The sequence below is a fragment of the Felis catus genome, chromosome E3, assembly GCF_018350175.1.
Source record: "Felis catus isolate Fca126 chromosome E3, F.catus_Fca126_mat1.0, whole genome shotgun sequence".
Taxonomy (NCBI): domain Eukaryota; kingdom Metazoa; phylum Chordata; class Mammalia; order Carnivora; family Felidae; genus Felis; species Felis catus.
The window spans coordinates 2,311,570-2,333,009 of record NC_058383.1 but is presented as its reverse complement, the minus strand read 5'-3'; the positions used below and the strand labels follow the sequence as shown (position 1 = coordinate 2,333,009).

The 21,440-nt window shown below is 53.3% G+C and overlaps 1 protein-coding gene and 1 long non-coding RNA gene across 3 annotated transcripts in view; one reads left to right on the top strand and one right to left on the bottom strand.

Moving 5' to 3' along the window:
* The window catches only part of GNA12 (G protein subunit alpha 12), a 106,338-nt gene that overhangs the window by 83,570 nt on the left and 1,328 nt on the right, over positions 1–21,440 (top strand). For both annotated transcript variants that reach the window (XM_045048332.1, XM_023246889.2), the window contains 2 exons: positions 19,368–19,418; positions 20,674–21,440. The exon at positions 20,674–21,440 is cut by the window's right edge. In XM_045048332.1, the coding sequence (XP_044904267.1) occupies positions 19,368–19,418; positions 20,674–21,243 (621 nt within the window). In that variant the 3' untranslated portion in view covers positions 21,244–21,440. The remainder of the gene's footprint in view (positions 1–19,367; positions 19,419–20,673) is intronic.
* Positions 1,557–5,673, bottom strand: LOC109495085. Its single transcript, XR_002150285.3, has 2 exons — positions 3,030–5,673; positions 1,557–1,804 (listed from the first exon to the last, which is right to left on the bottom strand). It is a non-coding gene; the product is annotated as an uncharacterized LOC109495085 (long non-coding RNA).

Sequence of the window (21,440 nt, the reverse complement as noted above, 5' to 3'; positions counted from 1 at the left end):
TGGCCCTGTGAGGGGAACTTGCAGAAGCCTGTAGGGTTATTAACTTGGGATCCTTTTAATTGGTACCCGGGGTCTGTTGAACTTCCTGCTGCTGTTTTGTTAAATGATGGTGGTTTAATAAAGATGAAAACAGCCCCATAACCAGCTATAATTGGAGCTTTACCCGCCGCGAAAATTCTGAGCGTCTGAAACAGCTCCTGAAATAGACCTGAACTACTTAGGAGTTATTAAATGGAGATGATTAATTCTCAGTGTGAGCAACACAGGAGCATTCTTGAGTAAATAACTTGGTTTTATGGAAACTTTTTTTCTCTTGGGGCAGCTTTTTCTAAGCGGTACCTCTCAGTGACTTGTAGTGAATTCGCCAAGCTGCGCAGTGGCCAGCACGAACCAGTTTTAGGGCCCTCCCGTCGTCCCAGGAAGGCCCCTCCTGCCCGTGCGTGCCTAACCCCAGTCCTCGGCCCCAGGCAGCCCCTCTTCCTCCTCCTGCTTCTGTAGGTTTTCCGGTTATTTCCTAGAAATGGAATCATGCGGTACGCGGCCTTGGTGCCCGGCTTCTTTGATTCCACAGGAAGCGTCTGAGGTTCACTCGCACTGCAGTCTGGGCCGGCGCCGTCTTCACTTTCATCACTGCCTAGTGTTCTGAGGACGAACCACGTCTTGTCTCCTCACCCGTCGTGTGGTGAGCGTTTGGGCGATCTTCGCCCGTTGGGCTGTTAAGCGTGGTGCTGCTGTGGACGTTGTTTTGCAGCTTTTTAACAGAAAACCGCTGTGAAAGGTGCCTACAAGAGAACTGAAGTTTGCTCTTTGGATGTGATTTTTTTTTCGTTTTTTTTAATGTTTATTTATTTTTGAGAGAGGCGGAGTGTGGGGAGGGGAGGGGCAGAGAGAGAGGGAGACCAGGCTCCGGGCTCCGAGCTGTCAGCACGGAGCCCGACAAGGGGCTCAAACTCACCGTGAGATCGTGACCTGAGCCGAAGTGGAAAGCTCAACTGACCGAGCCACCCAGGCGCCCCTGGATGTGATTTTTTACAATAAGCAGTATTTAATTTTTTTCCCCCTTCTTAGCTGACCGTAGGTAAGAATTCAGGATCTCTTGAAGAGGGTGAATTTGATGATCCTTTGAGTGAAAGCAAGGTGTGAGTTGGCCTTTCCAAGGAAACCCAGCGGAACGCGGGATCAGCAGCAGGGAACCAGACAGACAAGTTTCCCCTTAAGGCCTCCCCACCCCCCACCCCTGCCGGCCGCCAGTGCTCACCTCAGCCTCCACTCAGGCTGATCACCAGGAACAGCTTTCTGGTTTGGAGCAGGGGATCCTTTTTTTTTTTTTTTTTTTTTTAATACATCTTTTTTTCTTTAATAAATCTATATTTTGTCTTCTCAGTGAATGTTCCTAAAAGGAACTTTGTGTACTAGTTCCAGTGCAGAATGTGATAAAATATGTGTGAAGCAAGATTTGGTGAAATATCCCTACAATTCCCTCTTTTATTTACTGGGTTTAAAAACATGTTTTTGGAACTGTCAAGCAAAATTCTCCGTTTGAGGTGGAAAACATGTTGCTTGGAGAAGCACTTTATTGACACCTTTCAAATGTCCCCTTTGTCCAGGAGGCGCTCAGGCTGTGGGTGGCTTACGTTTCCCCTGGCCCTGTTCCTGAGCAAACCCCCGTTGTTGTTCTAAGGAGGTCCCCCAAAAGTAGCCTGAATTGGGGTTTATGCGCATCCGTGGGCGTGAAGAGAACACTCTGGTAGGTGGCACTTGGCTGGTGAGGTCCCAGGTCTCGCCCTGGTTCTTGAAGGCACGGCTAGTTCACAGCCCATATTCCACCGCAGAGGGAAAAAAAGGGAATCGATCAGAACCTTTAGCTACCGACTGAGGTCTGATCTCTGTATTGCTTAGCAGATCAGTTTCACAAAAGTAATTACGTAAACTTTCATCTTTTGCCTTGACCTGAATGTTACTTTTACAGATCGTTTTGACAGGCTCTTTTTGTTTTGATTTATCTCCCTTAGTGACAAACCAGAAACAAAAGAAAGATCATTTCGCTCAGCCTGGTGTGTTTTACAAGGTCATCTTTTTTTTTAAGGTAGAGCTCCCTCTCTCCTCTCTCTCTCTCTCTCTCTCTCTCTCTCTCTCTCCCCCCCCCCCCTCTCTCTCTCCCCCCCTCTCTCTCTCCCTCTCTCTCCCTCTCTCTCTCTCTCTCTCCCTCTCTCCCTCTCTCTCTCTCCCTCTCTCTCTCTCTCTCTCTCTCTCAAGGTTTACTAACGTGATTTTTTTTAAAGTTAAATTTAAGAGCAGGTAGTGAGGGTTCCAGAATTGTAAGTACTGTGGCACAATCCAATAGTAAATAAGACACCAGTAGTTGCCTATTTCTAGAATATTCTTTATGATGCTTATCTGGAAAATGTAACTCTTCACATGGCTCTCTCCAGGTGTTTCAGACTTCGGAATACTTCCTGTTTGTTTTGAGCTAGCTTTATTTATTTATTTATTTTAACTTTTTTTTTTTTTTTAATTTTTTTGAGAGAGAGAGTGAGACAGAGCACGAGTGGGGGAGGGGCAGAGACAGAGGGAGACACAGAACCGGAAACAGGCTCCAGGCTCCGAGCTGTCAGCACAGGGCCCAACACGGGGCTCAAACCCATGAACCATGAGATCACGACCTGAGTCAAAGTCAGATGCTTAACCGACTGAGCCACCCAGGCGCCCCGGGCCAGCTTTAGATCATAGGGCCATGCAGAGTCGAAAATCAAGTTCACGCACGGGTGTCAGAACTCCATCCCGGCGGACAGAACTGCACTGTGGCCAGGGTGAGGGAGTTCGGGGAGCTTTTCCAGGCGAAGCATTTACTCAGACGGCTGGCACGGCCGAGGGAAGAAACCCTTGGTGGGCTCCCTGTGCCGGAGCCCGGCCCGGTTCCTGCCAGATGCGGTGCGTGCCGACGTGCCTGCCGCAGCCAAGGAATTCCATCCGGGTCTCCCCCAGCTCGGCTCTCGCGCTGTGGGGCGTCCGTTCCTCCGGGGAATTACCTTTGGCATTTCTGCCACGCTGTGTTGTGTTGGGCTTTTGGTGGTGGAGGTGGGGCCTCGTGAAATCCTGCAAATGTTGTCAGCAGAGACTTTTCCAGCGATTCTGGAAGGAGAGAGGCTTTTGGAGGCGGTGGTCCGTCTCCTCAGAGCTGTCTGGTCTCTCGTGGGACAAGGTCAGAGTTCGTGTGGAGCGTGGGTGCCGAGTCAGTGCTCCGGCGGCCCCAGAGCCCCCGGACCCCAGGCCTACAGGGCCTGGCGGCCCGGGCCTAACGCACAAGGGCCCTTTATGAGGAGCCAGAGCCCTGGCTCGCCGGCCCGAGCGTCTGGGGCGTCCCTGCCTTTGGCCTCCTGCCCTGCTTCCCTCTCCTCCGGGCCAGCCCCGGCTCTGGTTGGCTCCACGAGCAGAGCCGGCCTTTTGCTCGGAGAGCCAGGCTGGAGCACGGCCGATGAGTCAGGCTTTGGCAGGAGGAAGGCTGCTCTGAGCACTCCTCTTTCCCTTTTGTTGAGCCCCAGGCGGGCTTTGTTGAGCCGAGGGGGGGGGGTGGGGAGGCCGGCAAACATCCCGCCAAAGGGCACCCTGACCCCTTGGCCCCGGCTCCCCTCCGCCGTCCAGGGGCAGGCGGTTGGCCTCAGAGTGCTGCCCGGTCCAGATGGTCTGTCCCCTCGTCGTCTGGCTGCTCTGAGCCCTGTCTCCTTGACAGTCAGGTCATATGACGAATGAGACTACTGTCCTTGTTCCGATTTTTTAATTTCATTTTTCGCAAGCACGTTGGGACTTAACTCTTAAATATAAAGCTTGGTTCGCGGTCTCTGGTCAGGGCCCTGCGTGTGGCTTAAGAGCTCAGCCTTCTGAGCTGAGCGGCGGTTTCGACCGCTTGGGCAAGTGAACCTGTGAGCTTTGGTTTCTTCCAGCAGGAGAATGGGGACAACTGCGTTTGGATTAAGTGAGATAATGCGCGTCAAGTGCGTGGCGCAGCGCCCGGCACCGCAGGGCCGGTTCGGTGCCGTTATCCGGCCGAGGGAGCAGCCTCCGTGAGCCGGCCGCACACCCCACTTGTGATCCTCCATCCGGTGCCGGTGGGGCACTGGGCCGGGCGCCTGCTCGGCCCGTCTAACTCCTCCTGAAAATGAAATCTGTCAGCCGCCTCAGCCCCAGAGCCAGAGATTTTGGCGTCTTGGGTCGGTATTGGGGGCACGTTCACAGATTTCTCCGCCTACCAAGCTCCGTGCGAGGGGACTGACGGGAGAGGCGGCCCCTGGGGTGCGGGACGGGGCTCGGGCCGTGGTCAGCTCCGCCGTGGCTGGACTGCTGGGCAGCCGGACGGGCCGCCTTGGTCCGGGCTCTGGCGTTTGTCGGTATGACTGGTGGGGAAACGCGGCTGGGAGCAGGTTGGAAGCAGCGCTGTCCCGAGATCCGAAGGCGCGTGCGAAGGCGTGAATGCGAAACATGTAGCGGCTGTGTGTCCGCCTTGTATTACAACAACGCTGATCGTCTTTTTGTTTTCCAGTAGCCCGTGCTGGCAACTGTTCCTGAGATTGGTTTTTTGTTTTTTATCACATTCAAGTGTGTGTGTGTGTGTGTGTGTATACACACACATACACGACAAGACAATCACTAGTTGCCAAATTGCAAATCAAGTGAAGATACACTGAGTGTCGGGTGAGAGGCTGGTTTGGAAGCAAGTCCGCTGTGGAGCGGGTGTTATTTCTGTCCGTAGAGATCACCTGGGTTAGCTGGTACTGGTTCTGGAAGAGGATGCGGGCCGCTCCAGTGGCTGCAGGGGAGCTCCTGCCACGTGGCCTGGGTCACGCTGGCTGACAAGCGTTGACTGCGTTTTCCCCCTGTAGTCCCTCAGATCCTGTCCCAGATTCTGTCCGCCGTTCTTAGGACCGTGTGTGGCCAGAGGCCTGGCTTCAGGGAGACCATAGGTCCCGTTTGAGGGCCTGCTCTGTGTGCGTCTGACCCGGCCTGGAGACAGCTCCGGGTCAGGTTCTGGTCCCGAATGGAGGGGACGTCCCGTCAGCTCAGGTGCACACAGGCTTTCTCCGAACGACCCCGACCTGAGGTCCAGGTGGCAGAGGGAGCCGATCGGTGAGGTGTGTGTCGTGTCGTGGCTCCGTTTAAAGGTTCTTGTTTTGGGCCCAAAACAACAAGCTGTCCCCAGATGAGTCACGGACCGTGGGGGACTGACCGGGCCACCCTTGTCCCGACCGTGAGGCCAGACTGTGCTGGGGCGAGGAAGAGTCCTGTCAGAGGGGTGCCGCCCCCCTTCCCCAAAAACCTCTGTGTGCAGGATCCCCCGCCCTCCGGGGAGTGCACCGCTGATCCAGGTCAGGACCTCTGTGCTACGAAGCAAGCCTCTGGTGGCTTCAGAGAGCCTTGCGGGCCCCACTAGCACAGGCTGTCCCTGGAGGCAAGACTGGAAGTGGAGGGAGCTAAACTTAGCTCCCTGGATGAGCTGCTGGTGCGGTGTGAGGAGGGGCGAGGGGTGTGGGGGAGGCTTAAAGGGACAGCCACGGGCTTGTGTGGCATGCAGGGCTGGGCCTGCACCAGCTCCGTCACCAGCTCCAGTGTGGCATCTGGCGTCAGGGGAACTTAGCTGTTCTAGCACGTGGCGCTGTGTGTGCCTGGGGGTCCTGCATGCAGGGGTGTGGGGGGAAGGTGGCCATGGGTACATTGAGGCGGGGGGGGTGCCCAAAGGTACTGAGCGCCTTGGGGGCTGTGGTGCATTGGGGGGGGGCAGGGCCCCAGGGATGCTGTGTGCAGGGGGGGGGGCTGTGGGTGCATTGCCGGGGGGCGGGGCCCCAGGGGTCCTGCATGCCGCGTTGGGTGGGGGGCTGTGCCCAGCAGTGAGGAGAACGTGGTCTGGGCGGTTGGAAGGGCACCGTGGGCTCTGGCATGCTCACGCCCTGGGTCCAGAGAGCGGCAGCATTGACGGCCCAGAGGGGAAGGGGGCTGAGCGCCACCTGGGTGTTCCAGGGCTGACGCAGGGACAGAAGGAACATATGACGTGGGCCCACAGCTGCATCGCTATGTAGAAGTGAGCCTGTGTAACTGGTTTGGCAAAAGCGATCTCTCTCCCACTTGGAAGTCCTCGATAATTCACCATTTTCTACCTATCGAGTCCTCTCTCAACATTTCCCACCTGTTCCCCGGACAGGGGTGGAAGGGAAGGACAGGGCGCACGGTCGTTCAGCACTGACAGACGCGTCTCTGTTTGACTCCAGTTCCCCAGCCTTCAGGTGCTAGGTGTTCCTCTGCTTTGTTGAGTGTTTGTGTCGTTTTTTTGTATTCGTAGCCCCGGGACCAGGCTGCCAGCGGCAGGGAGCAGCCTCGATCCCGGGCTCTGAAAGCCAGGCCGTCAGGGCCGGTGCCACGTACGGGGTGTGCACTTCCCGAACTAGAGGCCGCCGGCCGTGAGCGTGGTCCATACCGCCTTTGCTGTGTCTCTGTCCCAGTCCTGTACCTGCGCAGGAAACAAGGACGCACGGTCAACAGTAGTAGGGGACGCATCTGCACACACCCCCACCGTGCAGATCAAGAGCATCAGCGGCGGGGCGCGTCCGACTTCGGCTCGGGTCATGATCTCACGGTTCCTGGGTTCGAGCCCCGCGTCGGGCTCTGCCTGGCAGCTCAGGGCCTGGGACTGCTTCGGATTCTGTGTCTCCCTCTCTCTCTCTGCTCCTCCTGTGCTCACACTCTGTCTTTCTCAGTCTCTCCAAAATGAATAAATGTTGAAAAAGAATTTTAAAACGGGGGGTGTCAGTGGTAACGTGTCACCCACTGTCGGCTCTCCTGCTCCTGGATACACCCCCTGCCCAGCCGTAGCCGCCCTTCTGATGTCGGCTAACGTTCTTTTTATTTGTAGTTTTACCACCCATGTATCCCCGAGCCGTTCTCTGCCTCAGTTTTCTCCGTAAGATGGGGATGACCGCCATACCGGCCTCAAGCATCATTTTGAGGATTAACTGAGTTAATACGTGAAGCACTTGGATCCGCACGGGGCACCTGGTAAACTTTGTATGTGTGTTAGCTGCTGTAACTGTTGTTGTGTTTAATTTTTCCAGTTTTTAAACATCACGTAAGTCAAGAATAGTGTAAATGTTGTACTGCCGCGTGTTTTTTTCATTCACCGATTTATTTTGTGATTCATCGTATTGATGCACATGGTAATGGTTCCCTCTTGTTCATTCTCCTGTGCGGTTCTAGAATATGCTGCCATCTATTTATCCGGTGAAGTCAGGGTTGACTGGGTTTTTCCAGCCTCGGCTTTGATGATCCTGCCGCTAGGAGCATTCTGGCTCACGCTCAGTGTCCTCTCGGGCAGTGCTTCCCCAAGTGTGGTCTGGGGATCCCTGAGGTCCTGGCGAGGGCTCCTCAAGACCGACACTGTTCTCAGAATAAGACTGAGACGCCATTTGCCTTTTGCACTGTTATTTACTCGAGAGCGGACACTGGAGTTTTCCAGAGGCCACATGGTGTGTGATGATATCATCGTTCTGGTGGCTGCCTAGATACATGCCTGTTATAACTGTATTTCTAAGTTACTTCAGTTCTCTAATACGGTAAATATTGATAGTTTGGGAGGCGTTGTGTCCAGGGGAGAGGCTTCCCTGGTTTTATTTGAGTAAGACAGTGAAAGCACAGGGGCTTTCCGTAATGAACCTGAAGAAACGGACTCTGACTCATCCCCTTTGTTGTGAGTTAACTAATGACTAATGCCATAGCAGGAGATTTTTCAGACACTCACTGGGCTTTTAGTCCTATATTATGTGACTCGAGCAGCTCCATTATAAGGAGGAGGAAGAATTCCTTATTATCTGCCATTCTGATGCGGGGGCAAGTTTTTCTAGACAAGTCCTCGACGGCAAACTCAAGCCAGCAATCCACTGAGTTATCAGAGGAAATAATGTCTAGGCTAGCACTAGAAGGGTCTGCTTTGAAAAAATCCGTATCTGGGGCACCTGGGAGGCTCAGTCGGTTAAGCATCCAACTTCAGCTCAGGTCACGATCTCACAGTTAGTGAGTTCGAGCCCCACATCGGGCTCTCCACTGTCAGTGCAGAGCCCGCTTCAGATCCTCTGCCTCTCCCCTGCACTCTCCCTCTCTCAAAAATAGACATTAAAAAAAAAAAAAAAGAAAAAAATCCGTATCTTCATTCACCAACAAGCATTTGGTACCTAAGGGTCAAGACGCTATTGGAGCTGAGGACACACAGTGAAGGTGGCCTTTTCTCCCGCGGTTAACGGTTGTGTTGCAGGTACCTGGTACAATGGAGGAAGTTAAAACAACCACACAAATGCGCTGTCTCACAGCAGGGGCAGGTCAGGGGTCCTGGTGTCTGGACCTCACTGGGTCATCTGCTCTCAAGGTCTCATCAGGCTGAGATCAAGGTGTCGGTGGGCCTGTGGTCTCACCTAATGTCCCTTGCCAGCTGCCTGTCATTGGCAGAGTTCATTTCCTTGCAGTTGTGTGACAGAGATCTCTGTTGTTTTGTGGGTTTCTGGCCAGCTTCCAGGGGCTGCCCTAGGTTCCCTGCCATGGGGCCCCTCCTCTGACAACATGACGCTTCTTTGAAAAGGCTCACCAGATTAGGTCAGGCCCACCCCGGATCATCTCTCTTGATCGGCTCAGAGTAGCCCAGTCAAGGTGTGCGGTCTCTTGCTCTCCACGGGCCCCTCCCATGCTCCAGAGAAGGAGATTGTACACGGACACAAGTCACTGAGGCCCATCTTCAAATCCTGCCAGCACAGACCTCTTTTCCTAACCCCAGATTACAAAGATTTTCACCTGTGTTTTTTTTCCAAGTCTGTGGTTTTAGTTTTAGCTTTCACATTTAAGTCTGTGGACACACTTTAATTTTCGTGTATGATATGGGTAAGGGTCTATGTCCCTTTTCTCCCCCGTACAGATCACCAGTGTCTCCGGCACCATTTTTTGAAACAATGCCTGTTTCCCCATCTTGATTTGCCTTGACAACTGTCAAAATGCACTTGGCCGTCTCTGTGAGGTCCTGCGCCCAGACTCTGGCTTCTGCTCAGTTGTCTGCCTTTTCTCGCACCAACCCCCTCTTTCATAGAAAGTCTGGAAATCAGGCATTGAAAAGATGCTTTCCTTTTATAAAATCGATTTATTCGAGGTCACTTTTTAAAACTGTTTTTAAAATGAGCTTGTTATTTTCTACAAAAAAAAAAAAAAAATGGCTGCTGGGACTTTGGTTGGCGTTATACGGCATCCGTAAGTCAATCTGGGGAGAACTGGCATCTTAACAGTGTCGAGGCTCCTACAATTGATGAACATGCCATATCTCTCCAATTACGTAGGTTCTTTTGTCCTTGTGCTCTGCGTTTTCCAAAGAAGAGGTTTTAAACATTTTTATAAAAGTCTGTTTCACGGGGCACCTGGGTGGCTCAGTGAGTTCAGCGTCCAACTTTGGCTCAGGTCGTGATCTCACAGTTCGTGAGTTCAAGCCCCACGTCGGGCTCACGTCTATCAGCCTGTCAGCGCAGAGCCCGCTTTGGATCCTCTGTCCCCCTCACTCTGCCCCTCCCCCACTTTTCTTTTCCCCCAAAAAAGTAAATATTTGAAAAATAATAAACGTCTGTTTCAGCTATTGGAATAAGGCAGGAAATATAAGAAAGAAGAGGAGCATATAAGTCAGAAAAGTTCCTATTGGCAGATGACATATAAAATGTAAAGGAACCCACCCAAAAAGTCACAGAACTAAGTAAATTAAGCAAGTCGACAGGATACAAGCTCAATAAATACAAAAATCAATTTTATTTCTGTATACTAGCAATGAACACAGGCAAACAAATGTGCCATTACTGTTAACAATTGCTCACAAAAAAGGGGGAAATACTTGCATGTAAATTTAGCATAACGTAGATGGGATGGGACTTGTATGATTAAAAGTGACAGGACGCTCATTAAAAAAATCAGAGGGTCTGAACAGATGGAGAGTTGGTTTGAGCTCCTGGATTAGGAGTCTCAACATAGGAACAGTGTGAGTTCTCCCCAAATGTATATACAGGTTTCTGTTCCTACTAAACACAGAGCTCCTGCTAAAATCTCAGCCAGACCTTTTGTAAATATAAATATGATCCTTCCAAAATTTGGAGAAGCACAAGACTAGCCCAAGCCATTTAGAAAATGAAGAATAAAGTACAAGTTATCCGTGTCTCATGTCAAGACCTTGGATGCAGCTGCATTAATCAAGACAGTGATATCGACAGAGGGACAGACACAGGTCAGTGGGACAGACCCAGAGGTTAGCTCCGCACAAGTATGCAGAGATGCAAAACCGGTTCAGTAAAGGAAGGCCAGCCTTCCACGTATGCTGCTGCAGCAATTGGATAGCCGTAGACTGGAAAAGAAAGAAGAAGAACCGTGACCTGAATCTCACAACCTTACGCACAACTTAGACCGGCATGTAGATTTAAATGAAAGATAGAGAATTTTGAGAAGGTGACATGATAGAAACTCTGGGGCCTAAGGCTGGATAAGACCCCAAAAGCAAAACCCATAAAAGAAAAAAATCATTTTTGAAAAAATGTCAATTTTGACTTCATCAAAATTAAAACTTGCTCTGCAAAAGACCCTCTTAAGAGGCCGCAGACACAAAATATTTGCCAACCACACATCTATCAGAGGACTCATCTCAAAAAAACATAAAGAATTCTTGAGACTCAATGGTAATAAAACAGTCCAACTAGAAAATGGGCAAAAGATCTGAAGAGATTCCCCCCAAGAGGATGGGCACATGGCAGATAAGTACATGGGAGGCGGTCGACATCACTGGCCATCGGGTCTTTGCAGATTAAGGGAAACGCAAAACCATGTTGAGATACATGTTAGAAGTTAGAAAAGAAGACCAGCGGCCACCGGTGCCTGGGTGGCTCAGTCTTCAACTCTTGATCTCAGCTCAGATCTTGATCTTGGGGTCATGAGTTCAAGCCCTGTGTTGGGTTTGAAGCCTACTTTTAAAAAAAGGAAAGAAAGAAAGGAAAACACAGCACCCATAGCAAAGGCCGGCCAGGATACAGAGAAGCCAGGTCCCCTCCGCGTGGCTGGCAGGAATGTGGATGACGCTGCTGTCCTGGATTATAGTCTGGGAGTCTCTTCTAAACATTAAATTTGTACTTAACCATGTGACCCAGCAATCTCACTCCTGAGCACTTACCCAGAGAAATGGAAACTGTCCACACAGAACCTGTTCGTGAATGTTGACGGCAGGTTTTCTTTGGGGGAACATTTTTTGTAATAAATTCAGGTGCTTTTTGTTTTTTTTAAGTAAATATAGGTTTGTACAGATTTTCACTGTTAGTAAATTAAATCTTTAAAACATTTTGTCCATTTCTTCTAAGAAATCCAGTTTGTTAGCATCAAGTTGTTCAGAATGTTCTCTCCATATTTTTTTAATGTCTGTAGGATCCATAGTGTAACTCCTCTCTAATTGCCGGTACTAGCAATTTCCCTTTTTCTTGCTGGATTACTCTGGCTAGGACGTTACCCGTTTCGTTGGCCTTTTTGAAGACACTTTTGGCCCTGTTAATTTTTTTGTTGTTTGTCCATTTTCTATTTCGGTGATTTCTTTCTTTCTTTATTTCCTTCCCTCTACTCACCTGGGGTTTTCTTTACTCTTCCTTTTTAGGCCCTTTGAGAAAGAAACTTCAGTCAATGATTTTGGATCTATTTTCTTTTCTAATATAAACATTTATTTTTAAATTTTAGTTGCAGTATAGTTAAAGTGTTGTATTTCACATATACAATGTAGTGATTCAATACGGATCATACATACATTGCTAACATAGGCATTTAGAGCTACAGATTTCTTCCTTAGATAATACATTAAAAACATCCCAAAATATTTAAAAAAAATTTTTTTTAACTTCATTTATTTATTGTGAGAGAGAGCAAGCCAGGAGAAGGGCAGAGAGATTGGGGAGACAGAGAATCCCAGCAGGCTCGACACTGTCAGCATGGAACCTGATGTGGGGCTTGAACTCACAAACCATGAGATCGTGACCTGAGCTGAAACCAAGACTCGGATGCTTAACCGACTGAGCCACCCGGGCGCCGCCAAAAATATTTTCTAATGTGCTTTGTGATTTCCTTTTGGTACTTCCATTTGATCCATGGAGTTTCCATCTCCCTGCTTAAATTTCCCATGTGTTCTTTCATGTCGTCTACTTTTTCCATCAAATGCTTAGCATATTAATCATAACTGTTTTAAATTCCTGATGTGTTAATCGCAGACCCTCTGCCACATCTGAGTCTGGCTCCAGGGCTTGCTCAGTCTCTTCAGACTGTGATTTTGCCTTTTATAGAGCGGACATTGTCATTTTCCGTTGAAAGCTGGATGCATTGCTGGCTCCAGCCACGTTCCTGTCCCTCATATTCACCTGCCTGTTCAGATTGGGGGGCAGCAACCCTTGAACATCCAGTCTCGTGTGGCTCTAAAAAGAGTCGTGCTTGTTCAGCTTGTGTGGGGACTGGAGTGACAACTTGCAGGTTCCTTAAGTGCCAGAGCAGGAGGGTGTGACTCTGCATTTGGAACCTCTAAGAACTGGCCAAGCCCCCCCCCGCCCCTCCCTCACCCCATGGCGTGCGTGCTTTCTCATATGGAGAAAAAGAAGATCTAAAATCATGCCCTGGTTTCTTTCTAGCTCATTTTTCTGTGGTGGTCCCTGTGACACAAATGAAGGATTAGATCTGTCGTTTCCAAGGCTGGGTCTGTAACCCATGCTATTCAACTTCCAGAACCATTTGAGGAATGAGCCTGACAGCTGTTCTTTATGCACAGACCGCCTTGGATCCCACACAAGATCACAGTGAGGTGCGGCGGCTGCAATTAAACACCTGGAAAACAAGTGTCCTGACGATGGGGAACCTTCTTACCTTTGCTGATACAGGTGCAAACCGTGCAGCCGCTGAGGAACACACACGGGTGATTCCTCAAAAAGTTAAACACACGGGGTGCCTGGGTGGCTTAGTCGGTTAAGCATCCGACTTAGGCTCAGGTCATGATCTCACAGTCCGTGAGTTCGAGCCCCGCGTCGGGTTCTGTGGTGACAGCTCGGAGCCTGGGGCCTGCTTCAGATTCTGTCTCTCCATCTCTCTCTGCCCCTCCCCTGCTCACATTCTGTCTGTCTCTCTCTGTCTCTTAAAAATAAATAAGCATTTAAAAAATTTTTTAAAAATTAAACATAGTTGCCATGTGACCCAGAAACTCCACCGCCAGGTGGAATGTCTGCCCCAAAGGACCAAAGACTGGCATTCGAATGGAAACTTGTACAGGAACGGTCACAGCAGTAGCCAGACGCTGGAGGCAGCCCAGATGCCCATCAGCTGACCAGCGGATAAACACTGTGTGGGTCCACGCAGTGGGGCGCTGTCCAGCCGTAGAAAGGAACAGAGTGCTCACCCCACCATGACGCGGTGAAACACGATGCCCAGTGGAGCAAGTCAGGCCGTTGCTACGAAATACCCAAGATTGGCAAACCCAGCGAGACAGAAAGCTGATGGGTGGTTGTCCGGGAGTGGGGGGTAACCGCTCGTGGGCGCGATTGCCTTTGGGGGTGATGACCGTGTTTTCCAACAAGGTAGAGGTGGTGGTTGTACGTCACCTTGAACGTGCTACATGCCACCATGTTACGTGTGCTTTATTTTTTAAAGATTTTATTACCTTTATTTAAGTAATCTCTACAGCCAGTGTGGGGCTTGAACTCACGATCCTGACGTCAAGAGTCACGTGCTCTACCGACTGAGCCACCCAGGCGCCCCTATATACACTTGAAAGTGGTTAGTTTTCTGTTACGTTACTTTTACCTGAGCTGAAGAAAAAGACAAATCTCAGAGGGGCCTGGCATATTAGAGCGCCACCCTGGGCCTTTCCCTGGGGCCTTAGTCACAGCTGGGAAGGAGCAGCTGTCCCCAGGAACTGGGGTGGGGGACTCAGAGCCTGGATATGGGACGCAAGCCTTGGCACGGCCGGGTGGCCGAGCAGGACCGCCAGCGTGGGCGCGCCTTGGGCCGGCTTCCCGTGCACCTGCTCGTGCTGGGGCAGAAGGGCGAGGCCGCCGGAGTCCAGGGGCCCTGCCCCCACCTGACATGTCTCTTAGTTCATGTCTCTTAGTTTGGTTTCCATTCTGAGGGGTGGATTTTTTAAATAAATTTCGTTTTTAATTATGTAAGATCTCCACATGGTTCCAAAGCCAGAATGCATTGAGACGTCCCCCTCCTGCCCTGTTGTCCCCTCCCCGTACCTCATCGTTTCTATCTGTTGCTGGTTTATCTACGTTTCCTTTTTAAAATATGAGCAAATAGTCAGTGTTTCAATTTCCGCACCATTCCTCACACGCAAGGAGACACATCGTACTTTGTGTCTTGCGCCTCTTCTCATCAGCCGTGGACCACCGTCCACCCCTCACAGCTGTGTCCGACCCCCTGTGGAGGTCGCCTGCGTTACCTGACAAGCCTTCTGTCCGTGGACGTTTGCGGTCTTCCCAGGCTTTCGATGCTGTACAAGCGCCGCAGTGAATCTTTTCCCTGATACAGTAGGATCATAAATTAGCAACAGACACGTCCTAGATTAAAATGGGAGATTTTAATCTCCCAGATTAAAATTAAACCCAGATTAAAATGGGAGAACCTCCGTTTTGACGACGCGTATGAATATGGGGTTTTATCTTTGTCCAGAATGCTTTCACGGCTGTGAGATCATTTACTCTCACAAGACCCCAGTGAAGCGTCATAGGCATTCAACTTAGTTAGCAAAGCCGGAATTCAAGATGAGGTTTCCTTTTGGGAATTCATGTTTTTTTTAAGTATTTGTAAAAACCCTCTATTCACACATGTTGTTTGGTCAGCATCTCTGTTAAGCCAAAGTTAAGACTTAAATTGGGTATTTGTTAAGTAATGGAAATGAAAATCTGACCCTTGAAATAACTTGTTTTTAACCTACAGCAGTTTTAAAATTTGTCTTTGTAATCTGGAGGCACCTGGGTGGCTCAGTAGGTTAAGTGTCCGACTCTTGATCTCGACTAAGGTCACGATCTTGTGGTTCACGAGGTCGAGCCCCACATCAGACTCTGTGCTGACAGTGCTGAACCTGCCTGGGAATTTCTCTCCCCCTCTCTGCCCCTCTCCCCTGCTCACTTACTTTCTCTGAAAAATAGACATTAAAAAAAATTGTGTCTTTGTAATTTGTTATGTTTAAATGAGTAAACTAATCTCCGGGTCGTCTGCCTCACCGTTGTCAAGTCCTGGATCTCCCAGCACAGTCGATCCCCTGTTAGAACCTAAAGACCCGCTTCCCTGATTCTGGAGCTATAGGAGGGGCTTACGAGTGCCCAGACAGGATTTCAAACCAAAAAGCCACTCGCCCCAAGTGAAGACTTGTGTTTTTCTTCCTCCACCCACCTTCACACCTCCTTTGTCCTTTCTCACACCCCAGCCCCAGGGAACCCCCTCCATGCACTCACCTCCACCTCAGGAAGTATCTCCAGTGGAAGGGTGTGGGTCACGTTGCTGCCAGAGAAACAGGTGTGACCAGTCAACCTGGAATACCGATCTTGTGTTGAAAGAGCTGAGTTCTCTGGAGATCTTGACTTAGCCGATTGAGGCGGATGGGGCCAGCCGATGTCCGCCGACGGGGACCGCCAGAGCGCGGGCAGGCAGGGGTGCAGGAGGCTGGGTCTGGGTCTGATGATGCCAACGGAAGCTTTGAAGCAGTGGTGAGCCCACTACATGGGATTCTCATGTGGCCGGTGTGGGTGATGGGTGCTCCCAGGGAAGACGGTGCAGGAGACAGTCCATCTGCTGAAAATGATCCTTCTCTTTGCGAGGGTGACGTGCCCAGGCCCGCGCACTTTTCCGGCCACATCCGCCTGTCTGCGGCACGGATGCGAGTGTCCCAACATAGTTCCTTGACACTGATCGCCCCCTCTGCCCGCTCGATCACCAGCAACCCCCCCAGACTCGTCCAGCGGCTGCTAATAAAAGTGCACATTTTGGGGCGCCTGGGTGGTTCGATTGGTTGAGCGTCCAACTCTCGATTTTGGCTCAGGTGGTGATCCCGGGGTTGTGGGATGCAGCCCCGAGTTGGGCTCTGTGCTGAGTGTGGAGCCGCCTGGGGATTGTCTCTCCCTCCCTCTGCCCGTCTCCCCTGCTCATACTCCCTCCCTCTGCCCCTCTCCCCTGCTCATACTCTCTCCCTCCCTCTGCTCCTCTCTCCTGCTCATTCTCTCTCTCTCTCTCTCTCTCTCTCTCTCTCTCTCTCTCTCTCCCTCCCCCCTGCTCATTCTCTCTCACTCTCTCTGTGAGATTTTAAAAAAACTTTTTTTAATGCACATTTTGCTGGGAGTTGGGTCAGGAAGGCAGGCTGATGTCAGATGTATGCCTGGTTGCCTCTGAGCACAAACTAATTTATGTTGTATCGAATCCGTGAATCCGTGCCATCACTGACAAAGGGACTCAAATTTGCAGACCATGAAGAGTTACGGAAAGCCCGTAAGTTGTCATGTTCTTTTCTTGCCTGACCGTGTTACTGCAGCGGCCATCGAGAGGACCCCAGCACCGTTTTGCCTCGCGTGATGCTCTCTTTTTGTAAAGGCATCGTCTGTGCCCGTCTAGGCTTTGGTAGCGAGTATACGTAGCCTTGGGTCTGTGAGAAATAATCCAGAGGCTGGAAAGCCCAAGATGAAGGCACCGGCAGATTCGGTTTGTGGTGAGACCCCCCCTCCCCCGGTTCGTGGACGGCATCTTCTCACGTATCCCCACGAGGCAGGAGCGTGTGCTCCGGGGGCTCCACCCTGACCACGCACCGGACCAACGCACCCGCGAAACCCCACCGCCCGATACCTTGACACTGGGGCGTAGATTTCTGCATACGAATGGTGGGGTGGGGGCACAGTCTGAGGTTCTGAGTGGCTAAGTCCACGGTAGCACCTCCACTCCCGCCGCGTGCCGCTTCTCCGAAGGCCTGACTGCTTCCCCGTAGAGTTGGAGATCTGTCAGAAGTTAAACCTGGGCGTCTTCCTGAGCTGGTGCTCTGGGAGCCGCGAGGCCCGTGCAGACGACTGTTCTGTGGGCTGCGTGTCGAGTCCCGTGGCGCACACGTCAGTCTCTGCCGGTAAAACCCCAGGGTCCACGCCTGGGCTCCCGCTCAGCCTGGCGGAGTGGCTCCTTGCCGGTTCGAACGAGCCCATTCTCCCGTTCCCTGCTGGCCTCTCGGCCCCCAACAGAGTTCTGTGGACCCACCGGCCCCCACTGAGAAGAAGCGGGTCCAGCTGACCCTGACTCCCCCTCTCGCATGCGGCCCTCCCCCGAAAGCGCGCGGGTGCCCGACCCTGCGGAGCGGCAGAGCCCCAGATACACCTTGCGTCTTGGAAGGAGTAGGAGGAGGGAGGCACGCGGCAGAGGGAGAAGCGGTGATGGTCCGCGTCCCTTAACGTTGGAGTGCAGGTGGGGTGGCCCCGAGTTCAAGCTCACAGGCGATTTCTCCACCCAGACGTGGGAGACACACCTTCTCAGGTTTTAAATATACTGACCCATTCTTGTGTCCCCTGGGGCCTCTTCCTTTCCCTCCTGTGCCGTCGGGCTGATCACCTATGTCCCAGGGTCTCCCCAGGACACTTGTGCCGCAACGACAGAATGTTGGCCGGGACATCTGCATTGCCGTGACCCTCTGCCCCACCACCCCAGGACCCCCGCTCCCGGTGCAAAGTCACGGTGGCGGTCACAGGGCGCAGACACGGTGCTGAGTCTTCATAAGCTCTCCTTGCACCTCCGGCAACCCTGAGTCGGGGGGCAGCGGGGGTAAGACACCGGGTTTGGGGTGAGCAAAGGAGCGGTCACGAATCGGGTGGGTTTGCGGTCTGTGGCCGCGGCCCCTTCGCTGACCGGCTGCTTCCCGTCCCGCAGGGGAGGCGGCGGGATGTGCGGACCGGCCGCCCCACTCTGCGGTGACAGCTGTCCCCACACCCAGGCTGGAGTCGACAGGGGCCAGAGGCCTGAGGCCGGGGTGTCGGGGAGTGAGTCTCCTTCCTGGAGCTCCAGGTGTATATGTCCCTAGAGCAGAGAGCAGACTGCGCTCCGGCCGCACCCTGACCTGGGGAGGAAAACCGCGAACGCTGACCCTGAGCTGTGTGCTGCGGGCAACGCGTGCTCCCGTCCCCTTACGGCACGCACTCTTCTGCATTCTCCGAGAGGCCGCTGCTGTGCAACGGGAAGGCTGGTTCCCCCTAAAGGAAACGGAGTCCCCGGTGCCCTCCCTGGGGAGACAGTGGGGAGAGGCTCAGATCAGGAGCTGGCTGCTCCTGGCATTTTCGTCTTCTTTCTTTCCTTTCTTCCATAAAGTCACAGGCTCAAGCCGTGGTGCCAGCCTTTCTGGTGGTCTTTCCTGGATCGGCCACCTGCTGCGTGGGTGTGGCCATCCACTTTCACACGCCTGTGCAGAGCGTAGGCTGAGCTGGGCCTCCCCCGGGTGACCCTCCCCGGGCCCGTGTGAGGGAGCGTGTGTGACCCAGCACCGTCCTGGTGGCCTGTCCACCGTGGGGAGGCTGTAGCCGAAGCCCGTGGAAAGCCATGCCCCTCGAGCGTACGGGACGTGATGCGTTTCCTACATCCCGCTTCCTGGGGGAAGACTGCCCTTCCTCTGTTCGGCGCGGCCTCTGAACGCTTCTGAAACAGAGCATGGGAGGCCCCAGGGTGTGCCGGGAGCTGGAGAACGGCGTCCGTCTGTCCGCGCTGGCCTCCGGTCCGCAGCACGTCCAGGGGAGTGAAGGCGTCCCCGCTCCTCCACGGCCATCCGGACTGAAGGTCCTCCTCCTCCTAGGCTGTGCGTCAGGTCGTACGAGCATGGCGAGTAGCAGTGGAGTTTTAGGCCTGTTTCCGGAAGCTGGAAAGCATTTTGTGCCGCACCTGTTCTCTTCAAGAGTCACCCTGTCCGAAGACGTCTGGGGCGCCTCAGGCCACCTCTGTCGGCACAGACTGCTCCCGGGAACGTAGGCTCTGGCTCTGGAGCATCCGGCGTTCGCCCGTGGCAAGGAAGGGATTGGCTGGTCAGAGGGGCCAGCGCGCTCCCGTCCCCAGAGTCCAGCGGGAGTGATTTGAAAACAGTCTGAATTTGAGTGTTGGGGTCTCGGCGAGAGAAACCGCATTTAAGTTCAGTTGTGTTTTGAATGTGTAAAGACGCCCGTGCACTCGGGGTCTCTCTGCCACCTTCCTATTTGTACAGAGGAAGTAACACTCATGTGACTCTGTCATGACCGTCTAGTTGCCAAATCGGGGTTCGCAACCGGTGCTGACTCGTGTGTGTTCTTCCTCCGCGACAGGGTGAATCCGTGAAGTACTTTCTGGACAACTTGGACCGGATCGGCCAGCTGGTGAGTACAGTCCCCACCCGAGAACCTGCGACCCAGAGTTGGGGAGCACGTGGTGAGCCCCGTGACGAGCGGGAGTGCCGGGCTCTTAGATCCGCGCTCGGCGTCAGGGCCGACGGCCAGCGAGCGCGTGGCAGTGAGCACTCCCCCTTCCGGTGGAGGACACGCTCACGTTCCCGCCTGCGGACCGTGCTCCCTGCTAGATTTCTGTGAGAAATCCTTCGCTCCGCTTGCCACAAGGGACGTGGCAGTTCTTCGGTACAACGGAGGGTTTCCTTTAACTTTTTATCGGGGGAGCCTCAGACGCACATAAACACAAATCGTGTGATGCGCCCCCAGGCCCCCGCACCTCCCAGGAAGCCATCTCATCGGAATAGGGCTCCGGAAGTGCTAACCACAGTGCCGCCACTGCTCCCAAGGCATTGGCAGCGTTCCGTAATCTCAGCCGATGGCCGGTGAGCGCCGAGACCTGCCCGGGTATCGTCGCGTGTTCCCGTGGGCGCCGCTTGCTTTAGCGGTTTGACTCCGCGCGTCACTCCAGTGTCTGTGAAGGTCTCTGCCTCGTCTTTCCTTGTCGCCGTTTATTTGTGAGGTCGTTGGATCGTTCCTCCTGCGGCTGCCCCACGTGCGGCTTTGCTGTCCCCTCCCGGCAATGCTACCGAAGACGCCCCTCTGTCCCCCGCACCCCGCGAGCCGGTCTCCGGACCGAGAGGCCTCGGCGGCCCCGTTTGGTCTCTGGCCGGGCCGCCGCCTGAGTGCTTGTGCGGTCGCTGGAGGGTTCAGCGGTGCCGCACCGCGGTGACCGGAGAGTCACCGTGGTTGCTAAAGACTTCCGAGAATAACATATTAAATATATCGCGGGCGAGATCCGAACAGCATCGCAAACCCTAGATTAAATCGGTTGGCGGTAAGGTCTGGGAACACGTACACTCTGGAAGTCAGCAGTCGGAAGGTGGTTGTGGGGCAGAAACCGAAGCGGCGGTCAGTTTCCCGTGGGCACGAGCACAGGTGGGATTGTCAGCTGCAGCTGACGGTGAGGATTCCGGTCACCTGCCTCGGGCCGGGGAGCCTCCGCTCACGGGAGACAAGCCGCTTGCTGCCTTCGCTTCCCTTGCCGTGGCCAACGTTGATCTCACCGCTGGAAGTCACTCTGGTGCCTGGTTCAAGTTCTCACGGAGGTCCCTGGGGCTCTTCGGGCCCTCGGGTCCTCGCGTTCTGTCTCTCCTGCTAAACCTCTCCCTTCTCCCGTGTTTTACAGAATTACTTTCCCAGCAAGCAGGACATCCTGCTGGCGCGGAAGGCCACCAAGGGCATTGTGGAACACGACTTTGTCATCAAAAAAATCCCTTTTAAGATGGTGGACGTGGGCGGCCAGAGGTCCCAGCGCCAGAAGTGGTTCCAGTGCTTCGACGGCATCACGTCCATCCTGTTCATGGTGTCGTCCAGCGAGTACGACCAGGTGCTCATGGAGGACAGGCGCACCAACCGGCTGCTGGAGGCCATGAGCATCTTCGAGACCATAGTCAACAACAAACTCTTCTTCAACGTCTCCATAATCCTTTTCCTCAACAAGACGGACCTCCTGGTGGAGAAGGTCAAGACCGTCAGCATCAAGAAGCACTTCCCGGACTTCAAGGGCGACCCCCACAGGCTGGAGGACGTTCAGCGCTACCTGGTCCAGTGCTTCGACCGCAAGAGACGCAACCGCACCAAGCCCCTGTTTCACCACTTCACCACCGCCATAGACACGGAGAACATCCGCTTCGTGTTTCACGCTGTGAAGGACACCATCCTGCAGGAGAACCTAAAGGACATCATGCTGCAGTGAGCGAGGGCGCCCCCCCGCCCCCCGCCGCCTTCCGCCACCGCCGCCGCGGCCACCGGCCAGACCTCCCTGGGCCCGGGGTGGGCCTCCCGGGTCTGTGCCGCCGCGCCCGCCACGCCGCCACGCTCCAGGCCCGGGGCCACGGACACTCGGACGATAGCTACTGAACCCGGGGCGTAGTCAAACTACTGAGAATCCAA